General features: G+C 34.6%; 1 protein-coding gene across 3 annotated transcripts; it reads right to left on the minus strand.

Annotated features, from left to right (window-relative positions):
- Positions 1 to 2,960: 2,960 nt before the first annotated feature.
- Positions 2,961 to 22,084, minus strand: LOC145619375 (carboxyl-terminal-processing peptidase 2, chloroplastic-like). 3 transcript variants are annotated; one of them, XM_081674054.1, is made up of 15 exons: positions 21,721 to 22,072; positions 12,978 to 13,245; positions 11,235 to 11,451; positions 10,845 to 11,035; positions 10,456 to 10,625; positions 10,053 to 10,135; positions 9,713 to 9,918; positions 7,309 to 7,377; positions 7,005 to 7,126; positions 6,503 to 6,578; positions 6,376 to 6,417; positions 3,936 to 4,044; positions 3,547 to 3,644; positions 3,376 to 3,469; positions 2,961 to 3,281 (listed from the first exon to the last, which is right to left on the minus strand). In XM_081674054.1, the coding sequence occupies exons 1-15, from the start codon at positions 21,899 to 21,901 to the stop codon at positions 3,144 to 3,146; spliced, it is 2,064 nt and encodes a 687-aa protein (XP_081530180.1). In that variant the 5' UTR covers positions 21,902 to 22,072; the 3' UTR covers positions 2,961 to 3,143. The 3 variants fall into 3 exon arrangements, with proteins under 3 accessions (XP_081530180.1, XP_081530179.1, XP_081530182.1); XM_081674053.1 differs by having other exon boundaries at positions 10,456 to 10,605; positions 10,693 to 11,035; XM_081674056.1 differs by lacking the exons at positions 2,961 to 3,281; positions 3,376 to 3,469; positions 3,547 to 3,644; positions 3,936 to 4,044 and adding an exon at positions 4,889 to 4,958 and having other exon boundaries at positions 10,456 to 10,605; positions 10,693 to 11,035; positions 21,721 to 22,084.
- Between the last annotated feature and the right edge of the window lie 838 nt (positions 22,085 to 22,922).

The following is a 22,922-nucleotide window of genomic DNA, read 5'->3' on the forward strand; positions in this document are numbered from 1 at the left end:
AAACCTGCTTATTTTTTGTAATTGGATTTTTGTAATATGATAATTTTTTTCATCAGGCATTTGTTCCAAATTACATCAGAATAATTTTTTTCTACTCTATTGTCTTTTTGCTTGTGCTGTCTCAAGCTTGCTCTGTTTCTGTTTTTTTCTTAAGTCCAGTAGTATATATTATCTTATGTTGTTTTTCTTAATTTGATTATCTTATGTTGTAGGCCAGGGAAAAAAGGCACAATTGCACATCAGCCAGCCGCCAATTGCCTTGATGAGGAGGCATTCTTCACAACCATAAAACATATAAAGACTCAATTTTTATTGCCTGATAGAATCAAAAAATCAAATTTCTTCGGAACCCATAACATTACAAAAGCAATATCAAAAACACAACTCCCACACAGCTCGAAATTAGGGCACATAAAACATTAATGCAACAACAAACACGACTCCCACACAGCTAATTAGGATCACTTCAGGTCACATAAAAACAACCAATTTAACCAATAAAACAATAAATTAACACTTAATTAAAAACCTAAAACTAAAATTCAAGTCATTAAATCGCAAAAAAAACAAACAAAACAACACACAACTAATTTCATAATTTGATTATTACATAATCAAATCAAAAGTTAAATCGCAAACCCTAACCTTCCATGACGCCAAGATCCTACAGCTCCCCTTTTTCTTCAAATACTGTACGAAGTCATCCCTCAAATTTAGATCGATCTGTCCTCAAATTCCACAAAATTTCATTAAATTTTTTTTTTCCTTTTGATAATCTGGACCTGTCTCTTTCTTTTCAGCTCTAGCTCTACGAACTCAAATCTACGAATAACACTTTTTACTAGGATATACAATTTTTTACTACAGTACAACCGTTAAAATACAAATGGACGTTAAAAAATTGAATTTTACCCAACAACCACATCAGCATCTTCAGTCTACCCAAGAACCACATCAGCATCTTGAGTGTTTATTACAATCAGCAATAAATAATAATAGTTCACAATTCCCACAGCACGAATATTACGCAAATGCCACTAGAGAAACAGAATATGTTTCTCAATAGGAGAAACTGGGGGACGCCCCTTAACTTGGTGGTTGTACAATATTATTATAGGTTTAAATCTCCTCATTCTCGGTTGTAATTTTTATTGTCATAGTGGTCTATTCGAAAAAAAAAATGTATATTACTATAATTTATATTATATCACCTTTCCCCCTATCAATTTTTTAAAATGAAAAAATAAATAAATAAGCGATGTAAAATGTAATAAGCCACAATATGCATACTGCACGATTTTTGTAAAAGCAGATGAGCTCTCCACTTTATACAATGTGTTGCATATTTTAGGAGGTTAGACGAAATAATTTAGTTAGTAATTTTATAATGTGTGCTCATGGAAACACGTTAGAAAAGTCGTTTTTTATATAAGACTAGGATAGATCCCGTGCCATGCACGGTGATTTACAGTTATATATAGTTATATATTATTGATTGATAAGTATTATAAGGGTAATTATAAATTAGTCGAGGAATAATAAATATTTGTGATATGTTGATTTTTTAGTTGCTTCTAATACACAACTAAAATAAAAGTAGGCAAAAAAAACCAAGCAATATTTTTTCTTATAGTAAAATAAAGTGGTCACAAAAATTATTTTAAGAATATGATTTTTGATTTATAGTTGTCCAAATTTTATTAGAAAGATTTGTTAAATCTTCTCATTTAAAATATACTGTAATAATTACAACATATAAATATGGAATACGTATATATGATAATATTATTTTGTAAATAATTTGATTCCTTAATCAAAAGATTTGTTTTTTTTATAAAAAAAAATAATTAAAGACACACCAAGAGATGACACGTGTCATTGCTGGTGTGTCTTTTAGTGTATATATATATATATATATATATATATATATATATATATATATATATATATATATAATATAATATATATATATATATATATATATATATAATATAATATAATATATATATATATATATATATATATATATATATATAATATAATATAATATAATATAATATAATAATATAGCTAAATAGTTATAGTTATTGATACAGATGATTGTTTATAAAGTTGACTAAGATAAATATTTGTGATTTGTTTACACAATTTATTTGACTTTACAATATTGATATTTATTTTTTACATATGACACATTTCTTTTTTTTTTTTTTACGGGAACACACTTCCTATTTGAAAAAAAAATTACATTTAGTGAAATTATACAGTCAGATAAGTTTTGCTATTTTTATTCGTTTAGTGGTAAGGCCACACATGCTTTTGATGTAAATGTTAGTTGTCAAATATATGAAATTGCATTAAACAATAATCGATCACAAAATCAATAGATATATTAATATTAAAATTAAAGTTCATAGTTATATTGTAGTTTTTTTTATTACATTTTTATTATTAAGTAATTTTTTGTTGTTTAGATAGCCACAAGGACATGTAATGAGAATCGATCTTAGGATCCCTTAAAATTGGGAGGGAAACTTTAACTAACTGAGCTATTTTTTAAAGGGGTATTAATAACTATCATTTTGTTTTATCGCATTATTTTTTTATATATAAAAAATTGAAAGGTTTTGAAAAAACATATTAGTTCCATTCAAAAGTTATTGATCAAATAAGACATATATTATAAGTGGATATAAACACCTTGGAAATAAATTGAAGGGGCAAGGATGATACAAGGAGAGAGAGAAGATAGGGCATTTACTTTGAAGGGAAATAAGAAGGCAGATAGAAGGGTGTGCAAATATAAACTTTCGTGAAGGTTTTTTTAAACAAAATTTTTTTTAAAAGGTTTTTTCTTGCAAAATGAGGCATTTAAAAAAAAATTTCTAACAAATTTTCCTACCTTTTTTTTTTAAAAAAAAAAGTTAGGGATTGATATGATGAAAAGACTCTACGCAAGGTAATGGAAAGGATCTTAGTAAGTAAATGCTATGAAAAAAAATCTTAGCTAGTATTATGTATGATAATGAATTGGTGTTACAAATAAGATGGGAGACTTCCTGAAATGATAATCATTATGCAAGTCTTACAAAAGAATTAAAAATCGTAACACAAGAGAATAAGTGATGAAACATTGAAGAATGTCAGTGCGAAATCCATCTTGAAAATAAATGTGCGCCATTAAGATAACAAGCAGACGACGGATCTTGGACACAGGTGCAGAAATCATTCTCGTCTTTGGGAAAAGATGCTGGAAGGGGATGATCCGGTTTGATCCCCACCTACAATGTCAATGAAAACACGATTTAAATGCCATGCACAACAAGAAACATCCAACAAAACACAGAAACATAGAAGAAGATAAATAAGGCACACCTTGTCAATATCTGTGTGAGCAGGCGTCTCATAACGAGCAACTGTGACTGCCAAGCCAGATCCATCAGATAGCTCAAAAACTGATTGTATCTTGCTGCGAAAAGGAAATTAAATCAATCAGAAGGTTATAGAAGCACATTCAAAAGATGATGAATTTTTATTAGCAAATACCCTTTCCCATATGTTGGCTCTCCAAACACCACAGCTCGTTTGTTATCCTTTAATGCACCAGCTAATATTTCACTAGCACTTGCAGTTCCCTTGTTCACCTAATACGAATCGACCAAGGTTGAAAGAAACAATCAAATAATGGACAGATTGCATTAAATTATATACATAAATTGCGAAAACATAAATACACAAGGGAAAAAAAAAAAAAAAAAAACCTCAATATGGTGGATTCAATAATAATGTATATGAAAATGAGTTTAAAAAGACAAAAGTACGGTGATCATATACATTTCCAAGCTGTCTTTTAATTTTTTGTTGGGGGGGGGGGGTGGGGGTGGGAAGGGGAACACTTTTAAGTTTTAACAAAAAAGTAGATGGAAAGGATTTACCAAAACAGCAAGGGGTTCTGATGCGGCTATAGCGTTGCTTCCTTCAACATCATATATATCCCGAACACCACGACTATCACATATATACACAATAACTCCTTTGTCCAACCTAGATAACAGAATATATTAAAATCATTGGTTCAGTCCATGAAAGAAAATATGAAAAGGAAATAAAAGAGATTTTAGATCTATGATAACATCTACATAACCCATATGAATCAATGCTTGTAAAGAAACAATGCTATTTGTCACTGCCCCAAGTGCGTTACAGCATAAGACGTTTATGCTCATAAATTGTGCAAAGTTTTAAGAAAACTAAGCAGGTTTAGAGCCTAGTGGTTTCGCTCTTTTGCTCATGCACCACCTGGCCTATCCCTTTCATTTTCATTGGTGGGCATTTGAGCTACTCCCCAGACAAACCAAGCCCCAACTCTATTCTCTCCTTTCTAGCAACTCCTGCCATCCTTGTCACCACCCTACACCATCTAATCCTCCCTAAACCTCAATCCACTGTTCTGACCACAAATAGTAACCATGCTCAAGATTGTAGAAAGTACAGTAAACAACATCTTACTATAAGACAAAGGCTTCAAGATTCAAAAATAATTGGTTCAGCTTTAAGACTAACCAAACTGATAATAGGCATCCCAGCTATTGCAACAACTACCATGGCTGCTCTGGTCTTTTTACTATTACTATCAACATATGGACACAGATGAAATGATTCTATCAAAGACCATGCAACCGTGCAAGCCGTAGAGAGAGACATTTAGTATGGGAAGACAAATACAGGGATTTTGAAAAGTATGTTGACATTTCCAAATTTTGGATTGACGTATGATATGGACCATATGGTTCCCAAGATCTTTCCATGATTATTAGTGAAGCTTTGAATATATATATGTGTGATTGCATGCACATGGATGGAGGTGATTATAATTTGGCACATGAATACCTTATAAAAGAATCATCACTACTATTTCTTCTCAACGCACTAAACACAAAGAAATGGATGTAGGACTCCTGCACATAATAGGTTTCATCAGAAGACTGTCATAATTAATTCTGAAAGAAGGGAAAGGAGGTGCCAGAGTAACTAAGCCTTTCAAGCACATTAGATTTGGTCGTTTAATTCACAAGAAAAATCTTTATTTCAATTCACTTCTATGGAACTTATACAAATTTGTCAAATACTCTTTATACCTAAGCCCTTCAAGCACAGTGGATTTGGAGCTGATACAATGTTGCTAAATAATCTTCAATTTTAGGTAGACCTGGTTATCATTTTACCAGGTCTAATTTTAGCTAATCAAATTGTAGATTCTTCCGTACGTACATTAGGAGCAGAGAGATGATTTATGGATAAGAAAGTGTGCATGTCTACTTTACAAAGATCAGTTACATGAAGGAGGAAGGAAAGAAAGCCATGGCATTCAGCTGTTGGAAAATCTAGCTGAGCTTTAAGTTGATACAATGTTCGTGTAATTTGGATGTAGGTAGACTTAGGCTCATATGAGAAGACCACTTATGGTGAGAAGAGTTAGAAGAAATATCATCCATTAAATCTGGTTTTTAGCAATAAAGATTATAAGTAAATACAAGTCTTTTACAGCTATAACTAAAAGAAAAGGTGCATGATGATTGTTTGCGAACTTCTCTAGCCAAGTCATTGGTTCCAATTCTTCATAAACAAATAAAAAAACCTTTGATCTTCTCCCTCTCTCTTCCTCATCCAAACTCACAACCTCCATTAACATAGCTCTAATCAGCTCTAATGGAGTGTACAAGATTTCACCACCACCTCTTCGCAAGTATATTTTTTCTCTCCTCCCACAACCCTTCATTGGCAATTCTTCAAAACTATCAACAGACCCTCTCTCCTTCACTCTGCAATTACTCAACTCAGCCTTGTCAAACCTGAGGTATGTGGCTATAAAGGGGGGATAATGTGTGTGTGTGGGTGGGGGGGGGGGGGGGGGGGGGGGGGGGGCAAGTGTTAGAGCGCTTTGAAGATGACAGAGATTGTACTCTGTGATTTGCTGACATTTCAAAATTGATTCCATGAATTTTAATTTGTCAATGGTGTTGAAGATGCATATTGAATTTGGATTTCTGCAACTTCTTAATTCTTCTATTTTAGACATACTCTCCTGCACCCCTTAGCTTGAAGAAAAATTACATTTTAAAATATCTACTTGCATTTCAAATTAATTGGTTGGTAGTGCTGATTTTTATTGCATGTTATTGATGCTTCATTAAATTTCAAAAGTTGATAGCAAAATCTTCAGTACATTAAGAAGAAACTTTGTTATGTCCTTGTTTATAGCACAGCTTGGTAATAGTTCAGATTCTTTGCACATCAGCATTAACTCTTACACAGCTTGTAGACAAATATATACAAAACATTAGTGTATATATACGCATATAGCATAAGGCTTACCAAATTTTGGCTGTCTCAATTCCCTCTGGAAAGAGGCCACCACTGCAAAGTTTACACAAATCGTGAAAAAAAGGTGCAGTAAGGTTAATGTTTAAGCTGGAAAAGAATGCATGCCAAATTTCTTTACCTATTATCCCGGAGATCCAGCACAAAAGCATTAACATTATTACTTCTTAGTGTTTCTATGGCTTCCTTGACTGCATCTGTTTATGAAATGGTCAGAAAACAAGTTAAGCACATAGAGTCCATGGAAGTTTCATGTTAATATTCCCCATTACAGTGTTACTCCATAAATTAAATAGTTATTATGAAAAACCTTCTTAAAATGAATGCGAATGCAAAGTTCAAAGAGCTTAAGAAAGCAAACCCCAGCATCCACTTAGCTTGTTTTCCAAAAAGCATGTATTTTTCTATTAAAACTAGGAATCCATACAGATCAGTCTAGATCTATAGACAAAGAATACTCCAGCTACCAGTAACAAGTAAAACCATCACAATCAACAAATCAATTGAAATAGAGCAGCAATGTTAATAAATGCATGGGAAGCAGGCAGCAGCCAGCTTCTTAAGAAACAGACATTGATTCTGTATAAGCGAAATATATCAGCAAACAATAGAAAAGAACTCACCAGAAGCATTCTGAGTGAAAGACATTAACTTAATATATCCTACTTTTTGAGGCGTATCCTTCACTGAACCAGGCATCTCACATAATCTGGATTTTACTGGGTTTAGAGTAACTCTCTCACGCCTGAAATTAGTTTTCAGTCATAAAATAAACACAAATTTCCCAACACTTGTGCAAAAGATTAACATTACTGCATATTTGGAATTTAGCAAGTATATATAGCTAACATCATATATGAGAAGCATACAACAAGTAGATAACTGAGTATATGGTAGTGCTTGAGAAATATACTTTATAGTACTTACTTTAACCCCACATGTTTTATTTCATCTTTACTACGGATTGTCAGCTCAACAGAACTTCCATCAGGTCCCCTGTAGTAGACTTGCAAGAAAAATTGATTCAGTCATTGAATAAAGCTTGTACATTTTTGAAGCAATTTTTGGTATCAAATATTCACTGTATTATACAAAAAAATTCTCATTTCTTTGGGGCACATTTACTTACACACAACTTGGACCATCAATATCTTTATTTATTCATTAGCAAAAATTATACTAATAAATAAATAAACTATGTTTTGAAAATATAAATTGAGAGTAATTATCCAATAACAATTTCATAATAAACATGAGTAGTTTATACAAGTATAATAGTAAAACAAATAGGTCAATCTAAGCACATGAATAGTGCAACAAGTCAAAGTCGGGAAGTTTTTTGTGGAACGGAGGGACTTTTTAAGAACGATCACAAAGTGGCATATCTTGGATCAAGCAACAAATGAAAATTTTAATCCACACCAGAGATCAAACATACTTGCAAACAAATACAGAATTTTTTCATAAATTGTTTTCATAAATTGTTTTCTTACACTTGTTTGATCCCTAGTCAAAGAATTTCTTTGACAAACATTTTACTAAAGAGTTTTTGCAGCCTAAGGGGTGATCAGAGATGAAACACAAAAGGTATGCACTTTTCAGTGATTAATTAACACTTTGTATGCAATCTGATAATTTGCTTTTTTGTATCTAAATGAGAAGTGAAGAGAGTCTAAATTTGTAACTCAGAAAGCATGCTTGCATTTGATAAGATACATTAAAATGACTGGAGACACTCTGATAAAAAATATGAAAGGAATTTGTTTCTCTAGTTTCCTTTACATCAATTTGATAAACTCATTTTGGTAACAGATTTCAAGCTCTAGAGACATAGAATTGCATGCGAGATTTAGACATAGAATGTCAACTAACATACTATTACCTAATTATATTAGGTAACACATCTGTCAATGGCCCAATAGAAAGAGATATCGTTATATTGATATCAAATAACATGAAAGTATAAAACTTGGGAGTAAAGATTTAGAAGTGAGTTTGAAGGAAACAAACAAAGTACATTACTTACAATTAAGTTCAGTAACAGAAAATTATAAATTCCTCTGTCTCCCCCAGATGAATTACTAATCTTTCATTTCTGAATTCTAATGCAACCAATGCCTACTAACCAAATTGCTTCTGGGCAATATAGTGTCCAATTATAGAACTATAGCAAATGTTTACTGCTACAGTGCTACTTCCTTAAAAATTTATGCCTATAATGAAGTTAAACCAATCAAACTCATGAATCAGTTAGGTAATACTCCCTCCATCTCATAATATAGTTCTTATTTCTTATAGTTTAGAGGAATTGAGAAATAAAAGGAGAAGTGTGTAAAAGTGCATAAAAATCAGTAAACTACATAAAAGACAAAAAAATTCTAGAAAAATACAATAGCAATAATAAATAAAGAGGAAAAATCCAAAAGGCATTTAGTATGGGCAAAAACTAGGAAAAAGGTAAGGGTAGTTTGTTATGGGAATTTTAAAAGGTGAGGGTATTTTGGTCATTTCAAGAAATGTAAACAAGGAAAGAAAATAAATGGAAAAAACATTTTGGGACACCCAAAATGGAAAACGAGAACTATATATGCTTCAAAGAAAGTAGCATTTTTTTACTGTATTGGAACCAACTCCAAAGAATTCCTGCAGATATTTAATTATCAGGGTAAACATGCTAAGCCAAAATCTCAACTGAAAGATAAAAAATAACTGTAGAAGCTCTGGGTCCTAGAACAAATCAAAGCCATGAATTGACATTTGACAGCAAATTCAACCTGATATTAACCCAAAAAAAAAATAAAAATAAAATAAAATAAAATAGATCTTGAAAACAGACACTTCTCAATAGAACTTGAATGTATCATAGACATCTCACCTTCTTGTGTATCTTCCTACAGATATAAATGGGAGAAATTGAGGAAGGCAAGGAAAGTGAGAATGGTACAAAGCCAGAAGTTTATGCCCCAGTTTATAATTATGAGTATGGAGGAGGGGCCAGGAGGGAAATCTTAGTAATTAGTAATTCGTACTTATTATGGTAAGATCCAAAATCAGGTGCTATCCTCTTGCATCCAGTTTCAGAGACTATCATGGCTGGGTGGTTTTCTCATACAGGAGGCAGCCAAAAGCTCAGCAGAGAGTTGTACAGGGTTCATTAAGTCAAAAACAGATAAAAGGGAGGAAAAATTAATAAAGTGTTTATTAACGAAAAACACAAGCAGGCAAATGCTATAGGACAGATTATTCAAGTAGACAAGAATTACAATACTTAAGAGAGACAAGGGGAAAAAGAGACTCTTATGATAAAGCAGAATAATGCAAGAAAACCCACTGTAAGATATTTGCTGCCTCATATATGCCCATTCCTTCAGTGCTCGTACCATCAATAGCCAATATTACATCACCAGGCAAGATGCCAGCCCTACTGGCAGGTCCCCCAGGAGCAGCAGAGATTACAACTACTCCAGTAGATGATCTGTCAAAGATGGTGGGACCAATAGATATCCCTACACCCGTAAGCGAACTCTGAGTTCCAGACTGCCTTCAAGAAATGATATAAAATAATTTAAAAACGGTTTAACAATTTAGATCAATTACATTGAAAATTGAAGTTTGGTAGAGAATATGAAGCACATAGAACGTCACAAAACAAATTGGAATCGAAGCCATACCCGCAAATTCTTCAATTTTTCAGGCTCCAAAAAACGCGTGAATGGATCATTCAGTGTAGAAATCATCTTTCTTATTGCCGCATCTGTTCAAGTTAAGGAAAAATAAAGAAGGTTTTATCATTAGTAAACTGTTAAATAGGCAAAAAAATAATTGTCGTATCCTGTATTCCAATGAATATACATTACTTTTTTGTTCAATTCTATCAGAAAAAACTAGATAAATCTTCCCACATCATACTACTTTCTAAGATTAACAATAGTATGGATTATAGTTCAGAAAGTACATTCTTTAGGAGTAACATGAAACTTTGAAAATGGATCTTGTATAACTAGAACAATTTTGTTGGCCACTTTTTCGTTCACTGTTATAGGAACAAATAAAGACTAAAAGAAATAAACATACAAGTCTCTTCTCTGCTGTTCATGGGCTCATTGCGCAGTGCATTCTCCCTATAGCGAAACCAACTTTGTCCATTAAAAGTCTTGTCAACATAAGCACGATCTAGTGTTCTCCAAGCTTCTAAGAAAAGGCGATTCTCCTCAGAAAGGGACCCTGCAGAATATTTATGAGACCTGACATCCGGAAATTTAACAAATGAACTTCAGTATCTCTTCAAGCTATTCCATAATTCAAACTTACAAGATGGGCCTTGGTTTATAGATACAGAAACAAACATAACCAATACAACTTCAACAACCAAACGAACAAAGGGGACATAGATATGACGTTTTCTTTTTCCAAAGTTGCTGACTATCTTATAGATTTCAGCACTGCATTTCTTGGCTTCCCACCTTATTGTAGATAGACCATTCTGGAACAACCTCTGATGGCTTTTCCAACGTGGCCAAAGATCTAACTGACATGAGCAACAAAAGTTTGGGATCCCAGCAATAGCATCACATGCATGATTCAATTTCCTCAGCAAAACGTGCCAGATATGAAATTCCGTAATATTTGTGGGGGCGCATTTCAAGGAAAGTACCTGCAAAGCTAAAATCAGTAAGTAGTAAGACTCTGAAGTCTAAATTTTATTTTTTTAAAAATAAAAAAAGAAAAAAAAAAAAAAAAGAACGTACATGAATATTTGGTATACATTTAGTTATAAAAAAGACATTTAGTTATAAAAAGCACACATGTTTAGATTAAAACAAAATAACATTGAAAGATGTTTGTAAACTGACCTTCTCTAAGATGGTGGGTTCAGATGCATTAGCCAATTCAAGGAGACGAAACAAGCCAGCTGCAAAGAACCGACTGTAACTAAAACCCCCATTTCCACCAGCTCTAGCAGCAATTTCCTTCAAGATGTCTTCTATTTCACCTTCTCTTGATGAGAAATCAACCAGTGAAGTACATGTTTGGGTACGAGCCCACTCCTCCAGTTTCTGTGCATCTTTTCTAATGGACAGAAGGTTAAACTGTCACTATTTGAATCACAATTTAAATGTTTAAAATTGGACCATCACTGTCTGAATAACAGTTAAATGCATGTACAACATTCATGACACAAGGCAAAATTTCCAGACAATGAATTCAAGTATTCAACACAGGCAATATATATATATATGCACACACACACACACTCAAACAGGTCATGCAATTGTTCAGTCCTTATGGAAGGGGTACTGACAATAACATAGTTCGACACAAAGGCTACAATGTACAGAGCCTTACAGGTCATGCAACTGTCACTACAATGTACTTGAGTGACTTGAAAATGAACATACAAGGATAATATGGGAAAGTCATAAATTAAGAAATACATGAACTTGTGACTGAATACTTATGTGGCTAACGTGCACGATGCATGCGCCATAGCTAACCATGTTCGGGGAGCTTTTTCTGTCCGCACACTATTCTTAAGAGTTTCAAAAAAAAAGCAGTCAACATTAATGAGGGCAAATAAATAAATAAAAAATTTAAAGGGTATAATTGTCAAAAAATTATTCACAAGAGTTATGAATAACTTATTAATATGTAAAGATTTAAGAAAAGGCAATCAACATCAATGAGGACAAATAAGTAATAAACATTTAAGAAGGTATAATTGTACAAACACTATTCATAAAAGCTATCTCAAACTTTTTAAAAGGTAGGGAAACATGGAGGAAAGCTACACCGAGGTCACAAATGTAATTATGAACAGGAATTTCCTAAATAAAATAGAGAAAATAAAATCTAAAGATTTTGATGGTAGATGTTCTATAATCAACCTTTGTTATAACCTTAATATTAAAGGGCGCAAGGCGCACCAAGGTGCAAAAAGTCCTTGGAGCCTAGGCGCGAGGCAGGGGGCGAAGGCGCGCGCCTTTTGTAGGTGAGGCGCACTTTATTCATATAGAAAAGAAATAATAATTTCTATTACATAAATGAAATTATGAGAAAAGGTGAAAGGGCCATGTGATCAATAACAAGAGTTCTTCAAATCGAAGTATAGGATCTGGGATTTCTTTCCACTAGAATTGAAGAAAATTTGCCCATAACAAATCCTCATGGTATACTTTAGGAAAATTAAACTTAAATAATAGCTATTGATGCTTTAAAACATAATGCGCAAAATAAGGCTTAAAGGCGCAAGAAGCAGCCTAGAAAAGCGCAAAGGTGTGCGCCTTTTGTAGGTCTTTGAGCCTCAAAGAGCTAAGGCACCAACTCTCAAGGCTCATTTTACCTTGCGCCTAAGCGCGCCGCGGTTTTTAAAACTAAGGTTATAACATAAACAGTGACATGTATTGAAGATACAACTCCTCAACTCGTTCAAATCATGTGCTTATGCAAGTGAGCAGCATGGAAAATTTTAATTCTTATCACCTAAAACTCTAGTAGGGGGACATGCTTTTTGCTAGTGGGAGTCTACTTCACTTCCAAATTTCCAATTTTCACCTTATAATCCAAGAACATGACAAGTAATTGCAATCAACACGAACCTGTACTGCTCGGGATCCTCATTTAGTGCCCTTATGTAAGCTTCAAAGATGGCACTTCGATCTTCATCACTAGGATACTCCTCCATCAGCTGATCATAGATAGTAACAAAACCAAGGGCAAACACAGGATCATATCTGTATGTTCTTTTGTATCTCATAAAGTGTTGTTGAACAAACAACTCTTGTAGCACATTGTTGTAGATACTAGGAATTGGCCGTTTGTAGGCCTTGAGAAAATTTAACTTCGTCTCGGATATTGTGGGGGTTTCTGAAAGTATATACAATTAAAAATATTTGGTAATATAGAAATAATGCATATAAAAAAAACACCCATAAAAGGAAAGTGATGCATATAAAAAAAACACCCATAAAAGGAAAGTGATGCATATAAAAAAAAAAAAAAAAAAAAACGGAGGGAGTATTAAACTGAAAAAAAGAAGGAAAAAAAAGTCCTTTTCTCATTCTTCCCTTGACAAGCTTGTATAAGGAACTAAAAATAAAGTTAAAACTTGTTCCCCTTTACGGTAACTAAACCAACTACCAAAATATATATATATATATATATATATATATATATATATATATATATATATATATATATATATATATATATATATATATATACTTCCTCCGTTAATTATAATTTGCAACATATACTATAAATGGATGCTAACTATTATGTGCAACAAATGTTTTCTTTCCTTTTTAGGTTATTATTTCTCTCTATCTCTCTCCTCATCACATGCACCCAACTTTTTCTCTCTCCATTTTACACTCACAAACAAATTTTGCCTAGGAGTCCGCAAACATCCTCTTTGTTGCAAATAATAGTTAACGGAGATAGTATTTGACTTCACATCCATTGGTCATCACACATTTAAAGAGCTTTATTTTGGAAATACACACTAAATTGACGGAAACACCATGATTGAATCTAAAGCATTGAAAATCTTAATTAAAAAAAATATATATTTTTAAAAAATATCCTAAAAAGCATTAAATAGGGAAAATACAAGTAATTTAAGGTAGATACTAACCATAGGGCTAAGCTATATCAGACTTCAAATAAGGGACAGACCATTAGCTCTTTCCATTCTCACAGATGCTAACACTTACACTACTCTTAATATACATTCTCTCTATATGAACAAAGTCAACAAACTCAGTAAATAAGTTCAGATCCATTGTCAATTAAGAAGCCACATTTTGAGGAATTTGTCTTTACAAAAAAAATACTAGAAGAGATCGTTCATCAATATTATTAAACCATCAAATTGACACTTATATTTTCTCATATCTCATAATTACTCATTGACAATGTTTTTTTTTTTTTTTTGGAAACCATTACTCATTGACATTTAACAATGTGAGCAAATAGCAACTGTTTTAAAACCAGACATTATATTTATTTTTTTTAGAATAAATGCTAAAAAAAACAGAATTTGATACAAATATGAAGCAGAGGAGGGGCAACTTAGAAAACACAGGCATAATTCATCCAGAATTCATGACTGCTTACAAGCATACATTGCCACAATTACAACAGAGTGATTCATCCCAACTATAGTAGAGGTTCAAAGCAATTGTTCACAAATATACTTCTCCTAGTTTAACCAAATGACTCAGTCACACTCACACTGGTGGTTGCAACTTGCCAGGGACTGTCATTTGGTTCATTTACTCTCTAAACTAAAAACCAGAAGTTCATAAATCATTTTTTTTTTTTCCTAACCACCACATATCTCTTTACCAACCAACAACCCTTGGTCCTCATTTTTCCATTATCCTTCAAAAAATACTTAAATAGGACATTAAATTTCCACCGAGACCAGTTCTTCTCAGAACCACTCATTTAATAAAGATAAGCATTAAACGATTGGGTTAAATTCTTAGTTCATGCTTGGATTAAGGCCAATATAAATGAATGGTTAAATTTTTAGTTCACACTTGGATTAAGGCCAATATATACGAATGGTTAAATTCTTATTTCATGCTTGGATTAAGGCCAACATAAACGGTGGTGCTAAATGAAAGATGCTAGAAATCATATAAAGGAAGAAAAAGGAGGATAACAATTACCCTCAAAATGAGGTTAACAATTTCCCCTCCCCTTTTTCATCACAATTTACACCATCATTACCTCAATTTTCTTAAAATCACACAATCACTACCTCATTTTTTTCTCGCAACGACAATTGAATTTGAGTGCATAAAAACTTCTTCCTCCATTTTACTATAAATCCCGACAATTGAAGTTTCGTGCATAAAAACTTCTTCCTCCATTCCTTTTTAGGAAAACTTAACAAAATTAATCTCAACTATTGCCTTCCTTCTCATTTTAATCTCAACTATAGTTTAACTTAGAATAATCCCAACTATTGGGTGACCCTTCTCAAAATACTCCCCTTTACCTATTACCTCTTCTACCTGTTATTATTAATTTATTTTATTTTCATTTTTAGTTTTATTTTATTTCTTTCACCTTTCTCCTACCTGACCTTCATGGTTAATCTTTCCCTTTCTCCATCTTCCCCATTCCACACCATCTCCATAACACCTTTTCCTTCATTGAATACTCTTTTTTTTTTTAGATTACATGTTAGAATTAAACAAATAATTACATAAGTTATCACTCTCATAATTTAATTGTTGGGTTCCCTTTGAATTATTACAAGCTTTAATTGGATAATTGTTGGATAAATTAATTTTTGGCTACAATGGTGGTTTCGATGGCTGGTTTTGGCTACAATGGTAGTTACAATGGCTGGAGTTGGCTACAATGGTGGTATATGTGGATGGGTTAGGCTACACAATGGTGGTCTCGGCGGCTGGGCTTGGCTACAATGGTGGTTTCTATGGATGGGTTTGGCTACAATGGTGGTCTCGGTGGCTAGGCTTGGCTACAATGGTTGTCTAGGTGGCTGGGCTTGGCTGCAATGGTGGTTTTAGCGGCTGGGTTTGGCTTGGTTGGTGGTTTTGGTAGCTGGGTTTTGCTCGGGTGGTGGTTTTGGTGGCTGGATTTGGCTAGAATGGTGGTTTTGGCGGTTGTAGGTGGCTAAGAAAGTGGTTTCAATGGCAGAAATGAAGTTGTTGACTTGTTCTAGAGATGGTGTCAAACTGTCATGTGATTAAAGAAATTAAAAAATGGGGTGTTTCTTTAATTTTTATTTTTTATTATTATTATTATTATTATTATTATTATTATTATTATTATTATTATTATTATTATTATTATTATTATCAAAAAGCACCAATCAATACTAGCTTCACATCACTCTTTTTACCTAAACTATAGGTTAACAAATGAGTGAAACTATTTTGAGAAGGGTCACCTAATAGTTAGGATTATTCTAAGTTAAAGTATAGTTGGGATTAAAATGAGAAGGAAGGTAATAGTTGGGATTATATTTGTTAATTTTCCTTTTTACTATTAATCCCTACAATTGAAGTTTCGTGCATAAAAACTTCTTCTTCCATTTTACTATTAATCGCGACAATTGAAGTTTCGTGCATAAAAACTTCTTCCTCCATTTTACTATTAATCGCGACAATTGAAGTTTCGTGCATAAAACCTTCTTCCTCCATTTTACTATTAATCGCGACAATTGAAGTTTCATCCATAAAAACCTCTACCTCCATTTTACTATTAATCATGAGTTCACGACAATTGAAGTTTTGTCCATAAAAACTTCTTTTTCCATTTTACTCGCTACAATTGAAGTTTCATGCATATGCAGAGCTTTAAATTACAAAAAGTTGATTTTGTGAAAAAACAAGATGATACAAATCCAACTAAATTAGTAAATTACAAAACTTAATAATTTTTAAATAATAATTAAAATGAATAAAAAAAAGAAATGTAGTCAAATATTGTTAAGCTAGGCCCGTATATATATTGTATTTAGTCGGGCTATGTTAAGGCCCTTACTTTAGGTTGTATAAATACCAAGTTTACACATAATGCAAATTAAGGATTCACATTCTTGACATGGTATCAGGCCAAATAAACCCTAAAAACTGAAAAAAAAATTCCCTTTGCTTACTGTCGATTGAATTTCACCATGGCTGACGATGGCAAGCTTGATCCATCATCTCCGTTCTACCTAGGTGCGGGTGATCAACCCGGAAATCTGATTACTCACGTAATCTTGAAGAATGATAATTACCTATCGTGGTCAAGGGCAATCACGTTGTCTTTGAAATCGCGCCGAAAATTTGTCTTTGTTGATGGAACCGTCACAAAGCCAACCGAGAAGAAGAAACTCCTAGATTGGGAGACCGTGAATTCGATGTTGGTTTCATGGCTATTGCGCTCCATGGACCCGAAACTTGCAGCGACCATTCCTTACTTTGATGAGGCGAAAAAATTATGGGATTATTTGGAGAAACGTTTTTGTGTCTCTAGTGGTCCTAGGCTTCAACAATTAAGAGCAAAAATCACCAATTGCAAGCAAACTAAGGGTATGTCTGTTGAAGAATACTATACGCAATTAACAGGGATGTTTGAGGAGCTCACGCGACTTAAACCCCTTCATGGCTGCGAATGTGGTCAATGTACGTGTGGTGTTGCGGGGAAATATGCGACTGATAGGGCAGTGGAGGTCTTGCACCAATTTTTGATTGGTATTGATGATGATCTATATGCGTTGGTGAGAACTAATTTGCTCTCGCAACAACCCGAGGTTGATTTGGACCGTGCCTATCAAGCTCTCCTCCAGGAGGAAGAGTCTCGTGGAATCGCAAGAGGGAGAGTCGAGGCTGCTCAAGCAAAGGAGGCACATGGGTTTGCTGTTCCTTCTGCACGTTCGAAGGGGAACTTTGATCGTCGAGACAAGACCAAACTCTATTGCTCTCACTGCCGAAAATCTGGTCATGATAATGAGGGATGTTTTGAACTTCACGGCTATCCCGAATGGTGGTTTGAATTGAAGCGAAATTCTGGGAAAGGGACTAGCTCTCGTCAGCCTTAAGTCCCCTGCTGCTGCACCATCGAAGCCCCCTGCTGCTGCTGCGTCTTCCCCTGTTGCTGCCGCTTCCCCTGCTGCCCGAGCTCACGCTCTCACTGCAGGTGATGCTCTGTCCGTGGCTGACCTTAAACCCGAGGATTCGGGTTTTGTTAAACATGGTTAATAATCATAACCAAGACCGTCTGCAAGGTGAGCCTTTCTCCTCTTGGATAATTGATACGGGAGCGTCTCATCATGTCACCGGGTCCGATTCTTGTTTGGTGGATGTGTGTTCCATTTCTCCATGTCCCATGGGTCTTCCTAATGGTGAACAAGCAGTGGCCGTGAAAGAGGGCCGTGTTCGTTTGTCCGATGATTTGATTTTGGAGCATGTTTTATTTGTTCCTAAATTACAATGCAATTTAATATCGGTGTCAAAAATGATTGATGATTCTCGTTGTTTTGTTCGTTTCACTAATTCGTTATGTGCTATACAGGACCAACATTCGGGGAGCCTGATTGGAGCTGGTGAACGGAAGGACGGACTCTATTATTTTCGGCGAATTCCTACAGTATGTGCGGTGCAAGTTCCAGAAATGTCAATGTTCGAGTTATGGCATAGAAGACTTGGGCATCCGTCGGATAGAGTTCTCAAGTTAGTTCCTATTATTAGTAATAGTACTACTCTGAAACATTTGAATAAAGCTTGTGATGTGTGTCCTCAAGCTAAACAATCTAGGGCCAATTTTCCTAATAGTGATAGCAAGGCTAGTAGAATTTTTGAATTAATTCATTGTGATTTGTGGGGGTCGTATAAAAATCCTTCTACTTGTGGTGCACATTATTTTTTGACATTAGTTGATGATTTCTCAAGAGGTGTTTGGGTTTATTTGTTGAATTCCAAAACTGAAGTTTATTCCGCATTTTTATCATTTTTTGCTATGATTGAGCGTCAATTTGAAAAGACTGTTAAATTGGTGAGAAGTGATAATGGTACTGAATTCAATTGTATGCTTCCGTATTTCAATGAACATGGCATTATTTTTCAAACTTCATGTGTTGGGACACCTCAACAAAATGGCCGTGTTGAGCGAAAACATCAACATATATTGAATGTGGCTCGTGCTTTGATGTTTCAAGGGAATTTACCTATTGTTTTTGGGGTGAGTGTGTTCTTGGGGCAGTTTATTTGATTAATCGTACACCTTCCCTTTTACTACAAAATAAAACACCATTTGAAATTTTATTTGATAAAGAACCTAGCCTTGATGAGTTGCGTACTTTTGGTTCTCTTTGCTTTGCCCATAACCAAAAATCCAAGGGAGATAAATTTGCACCTAGAAGTCGAAAGTGTGTTTTTCTAGGCTACCCTCACGGTAAAAAGGGATGGAAATTATACGACCTTGAGACGGGTGAGATTTTTGTGTCTCGTGATGTGAAATTTTATGAGAATGAATTCCCTTTTGCTAGCGACAAAAACTTGAATGTTGGCTCCGAAAGTAATGTGGACATGAATACTTCGAATATGGATAATGTGGGAGTTGATTTTGGTTTTTTGGATGACTTGGAGGCGGTTTTGGAGGTGAGTGAAGTGAGCCGTGAGCAGCAGCCCGAGCACACTGCCGAGGGTGAACACGGGACTGCTGCTGCTGCATATTCTGGCAGTGGTGAACACGGCACTGCTGCTGCTGCAATTTCTGGCAGTGGTGTCCGCAGCCACCCTGCGGCAGGTGGCAGTGACCGCAGCCAGCCTGCGGCAGGGGCTGCCTTGGGCAGCAGCAGCACTGCAGCGTCTGCTTTGGACAGCAGCGCTGATGCTGGCAGCTCCCTTGGGCAAGGTGGGGCAGCTGCTAGCGTGGAGGGGGATGGCACCGTCCTTGATCTTGATCGTGGGGGTCGTGTGCGTCGTGCACAGGGTTGGCACAAAGATTATGTGGCACATACTGTACAAGCAACGAGTCCTCCTAGTTCACCTTCTCCATGCTCCTCAAGTACTCTCTATCCTATAGCACATTATGTGAATTGTGAAAATTTTTCCCTACGACACCGTATATTTCTTGCAGCTGTAATTGCAGGAACTGAGCCCCGTAATTTTAAAGAGGCTATGACAGATGCAGGATGGAGAGAAGCAATGCAGAAAGAAATTGCAGCATTGGAAGATAATCAGACTTGGGTAATGACTCATTTACCTCCCGAGAAGAAGGCTCTTGGATGCAGATGGGTCTATAAAATCAAGTACAATTTTGATGGTACAGTTGAACGATTAAAGGCTCGTCTGGTCATCTTTGGCAATCATCAGGTTGAGGGCATTGATTATAATGAGACGTTTGCTCCTGTGGCTAAAATGGTTACCGTTCGGACTTTCTTAGCGGTTGCTGCAGCGAAAAATTGGGAATTGCATCAAATGGATGTTCATAACGCCTTTCTTCATGGTGATCTTGATGAGGAGGTATATATGAAGCCACCTCCTGGGTTTCATGGTAGCAAACCAGGAATGGTCTTTCGTCTTCGGAAATCACTTTATGGTCTCCGTCAGGCACCCCGCTGTTGGTTTGCCAAACTTGCAGGATCTCTCAAAAGGTATGGCTTTAAACAGTCATATTCTGATTATTCTCTGTTTACTCTGAATCAAGGGAATGTCCATCTTAGTGTTCTGGTGTATGTTGATGATTTATTGATTTCTGGCAACTCTGCTTCTGTGATTTCTGATTTTAAGGCGTATTTGAGTGATTGCTTTCATATGAAAGATTTGGGTGTGTTGAAATATTTCCTTGGTGTTGAGGTTGCTCGTAGTCCGGAAGGCATATTTTTGTGCCAACGGAAATATACGCTTGATATTATTGCAGAGTGTGGTTTATTAGGGGCACGTCCGGCAGGTACTCCAATTGAGCAAAACCACACATTGGCAAAATCAGGGCACCTCCTATTGCAGATCCCGAGATGTATCGGCGCCTTGTGGGTCGTTTGATCTATTTGTCTTTTACTACACCAGATTTGGCATACGCAGTTCATATTTTGTCACAATTTATGCATCACCCTCGTCAAGATCACTGGGAGGCAGCTCTTCGTACGGTGCGCTACTTGAAGGGTTGTCCGGGTCATTGTGACTTACATTTGACAGGATGGTGTGACGCGGATTGGGCTAGTTGTCCTCTTACGAGACGATCGATTACAGGCTATTTGATGTTTCTTGGAAATTCTCCTATTTCTTGGAAGACAAAGAAGCAGGATACCGTTGCTAAATCTTCTGCAGAATCCGAGTATCGTACGATGTCTAAGGCCACTGATGAGTTGAAATGGTTGAAGGGTCTTCTTGATAGTTTAGGAGTTTCGCATCCGCAAGCGATGAGTTTATTTTGTGATAGTCAGTCAGCGTTGTATATTGCGCAGAATCCGGTCTTTCATGAGCGTACTAAGCATATTGAGGTTGATTGTCATTATGTTCGGGATGCTATTCAGGAGGGGATTATTAGACCGTCATATGTCAAGACAACGGATCAACTAGCGGACATCTTCACTAAGGCATTAAACAAGCAACAATTTTTGTATTTACTTGGCAAGTTGGGCATCTGTGATTTGCATGCTCCAACTTGAGGGGGGTGTTAAGCTAGGCCCGTATATATATTGTATTTAGTCGGGCTATGTTAAGGCCCTTACTTTAGGTTGTATAAATACCAAGTTTACACATAATGCAAATTAAGGATTCACATTCTTGACAAATATAGTACTTAAATGCACAGAATTACAAAGAAAAAATGATAATTAAAAAAAAAATAAAGCATTGCATAATTCAATACCAGTAATAGGAGAGGTTGATGACATGCACTGAATTACAAAACCAGAAGACGCAGCAGAAAGATCGGAAGACGAATTACAGCGCAAACGAATGGATTCGAAAATTCGAGTCGAAGAAAAGCTCAATTTTCTCTCAAATGGTTGAGATAATGCCGAGAAAGATAAAGATGTTACAGCCGCCATTGGAGACGAAATCCAAGCTCAATTATTACAGGGTATTGAGTTGACGATGAAAGAGATTTGGAATATTTATGGTTGAATTTAAGCAGAGATATTCGCCATTGATGAAGAGATAATGAGAGCTTCTCTTTGTCAATTTTCTGTTGCTACTGTAGTCATGTACAACTGTAGAAGACGAAATAAGAGAGGGCGAGAGGCTGAAAATTGTATTTTATCCGACTTTATCAAATACTTCCTTTTTATTTGCACTAGATGAAGCTCCGTAGGAGTCACGGTTTGTTTAAATTTTTTAAAATAAATTTATTTTTTTTATTTATATGTTAAAATTTGTTACATATTTAGATAAAATTCCTTATATCAAAATATAATAATTTATATTTAATTAGATTAAACTTAAAAATCTCATTCGTTAATTTTGCTTACGTGTCATTTGAATTATTTAATTCTAAAATAAAATATTAATCTCTTATTTGATTGGCTACGATTAAGATTTATAATCCTACATGGCGCGTTAAGAAAATTAAATCTTACGTGGCTCTCTATAAACTTGGGAAAAAACTCCGTCCCCTTTATATATATATATATATATATATATATATATATATATATATATATATATATATATATATATATATATATTAGATTGTTTGACTGTACATTTGAGAAGACGTAAATTTGACCATTAACATTTTATTTTTTTTTACCATTAATATATTTTATTATTTATTAGTAAAAATTGAAACAAAATTATATTATAAAACTAGACATTATGACTAATCTGATGATATATTGACATTTTTTTTATATTATAGAGGTAAAAACAATTAAGTCAACTATGGTTGTGAATAGTTCAAAAATCAAAGTGATGCATTTAAAAATAATAAACAGAGGGAGTAGGCAAACATTGTACTAGAAGAAAACGCATTTTTTTAATAAAAGAAAATACAGATTACTTCATAATTATTGGAAGTTCGAATTATTTAAAGAAGATCGGTCAACTTTTAGACACAAGTTTTTATGTGTC

This window comes from Chenopodium album, chromosome 27 (genome assembly GCF_948465745.1).
Source record: "Chenopodium album chromosome 27, dcCheAlbu1.1, whole genome shotgun sequence".
NCBI lineage: Eukaryota > Viridiplantae > Streptophyta > Magnoliopsida > Caryophyllales > Amaranthaceae > Chenopodium > Chenopodium album.

Coding starts and splice junctions, on each gene's coding strand:
- LOC145619375 (XM_081674053.1), bottom strand. CDS start 21,901: ATGGCGGCTGTAACATCTTTATCTTTCTCGGCATTATCTCAACCATTT. Junction 7,127..7,308: donor ATAAAACATGTGGGGTTAAA/GTAAGTACTATA, acceptor AACTAATTTCAG/GCGTGAGAGAGTTACTCTAA. Junction 6,418..6,502: donor CTGGATCTCCGGGATAATAG/GTAAAGAAATTT, acceptor TAAACTTTGCAG/TGGTGGCCTCTTTCCAGAGG.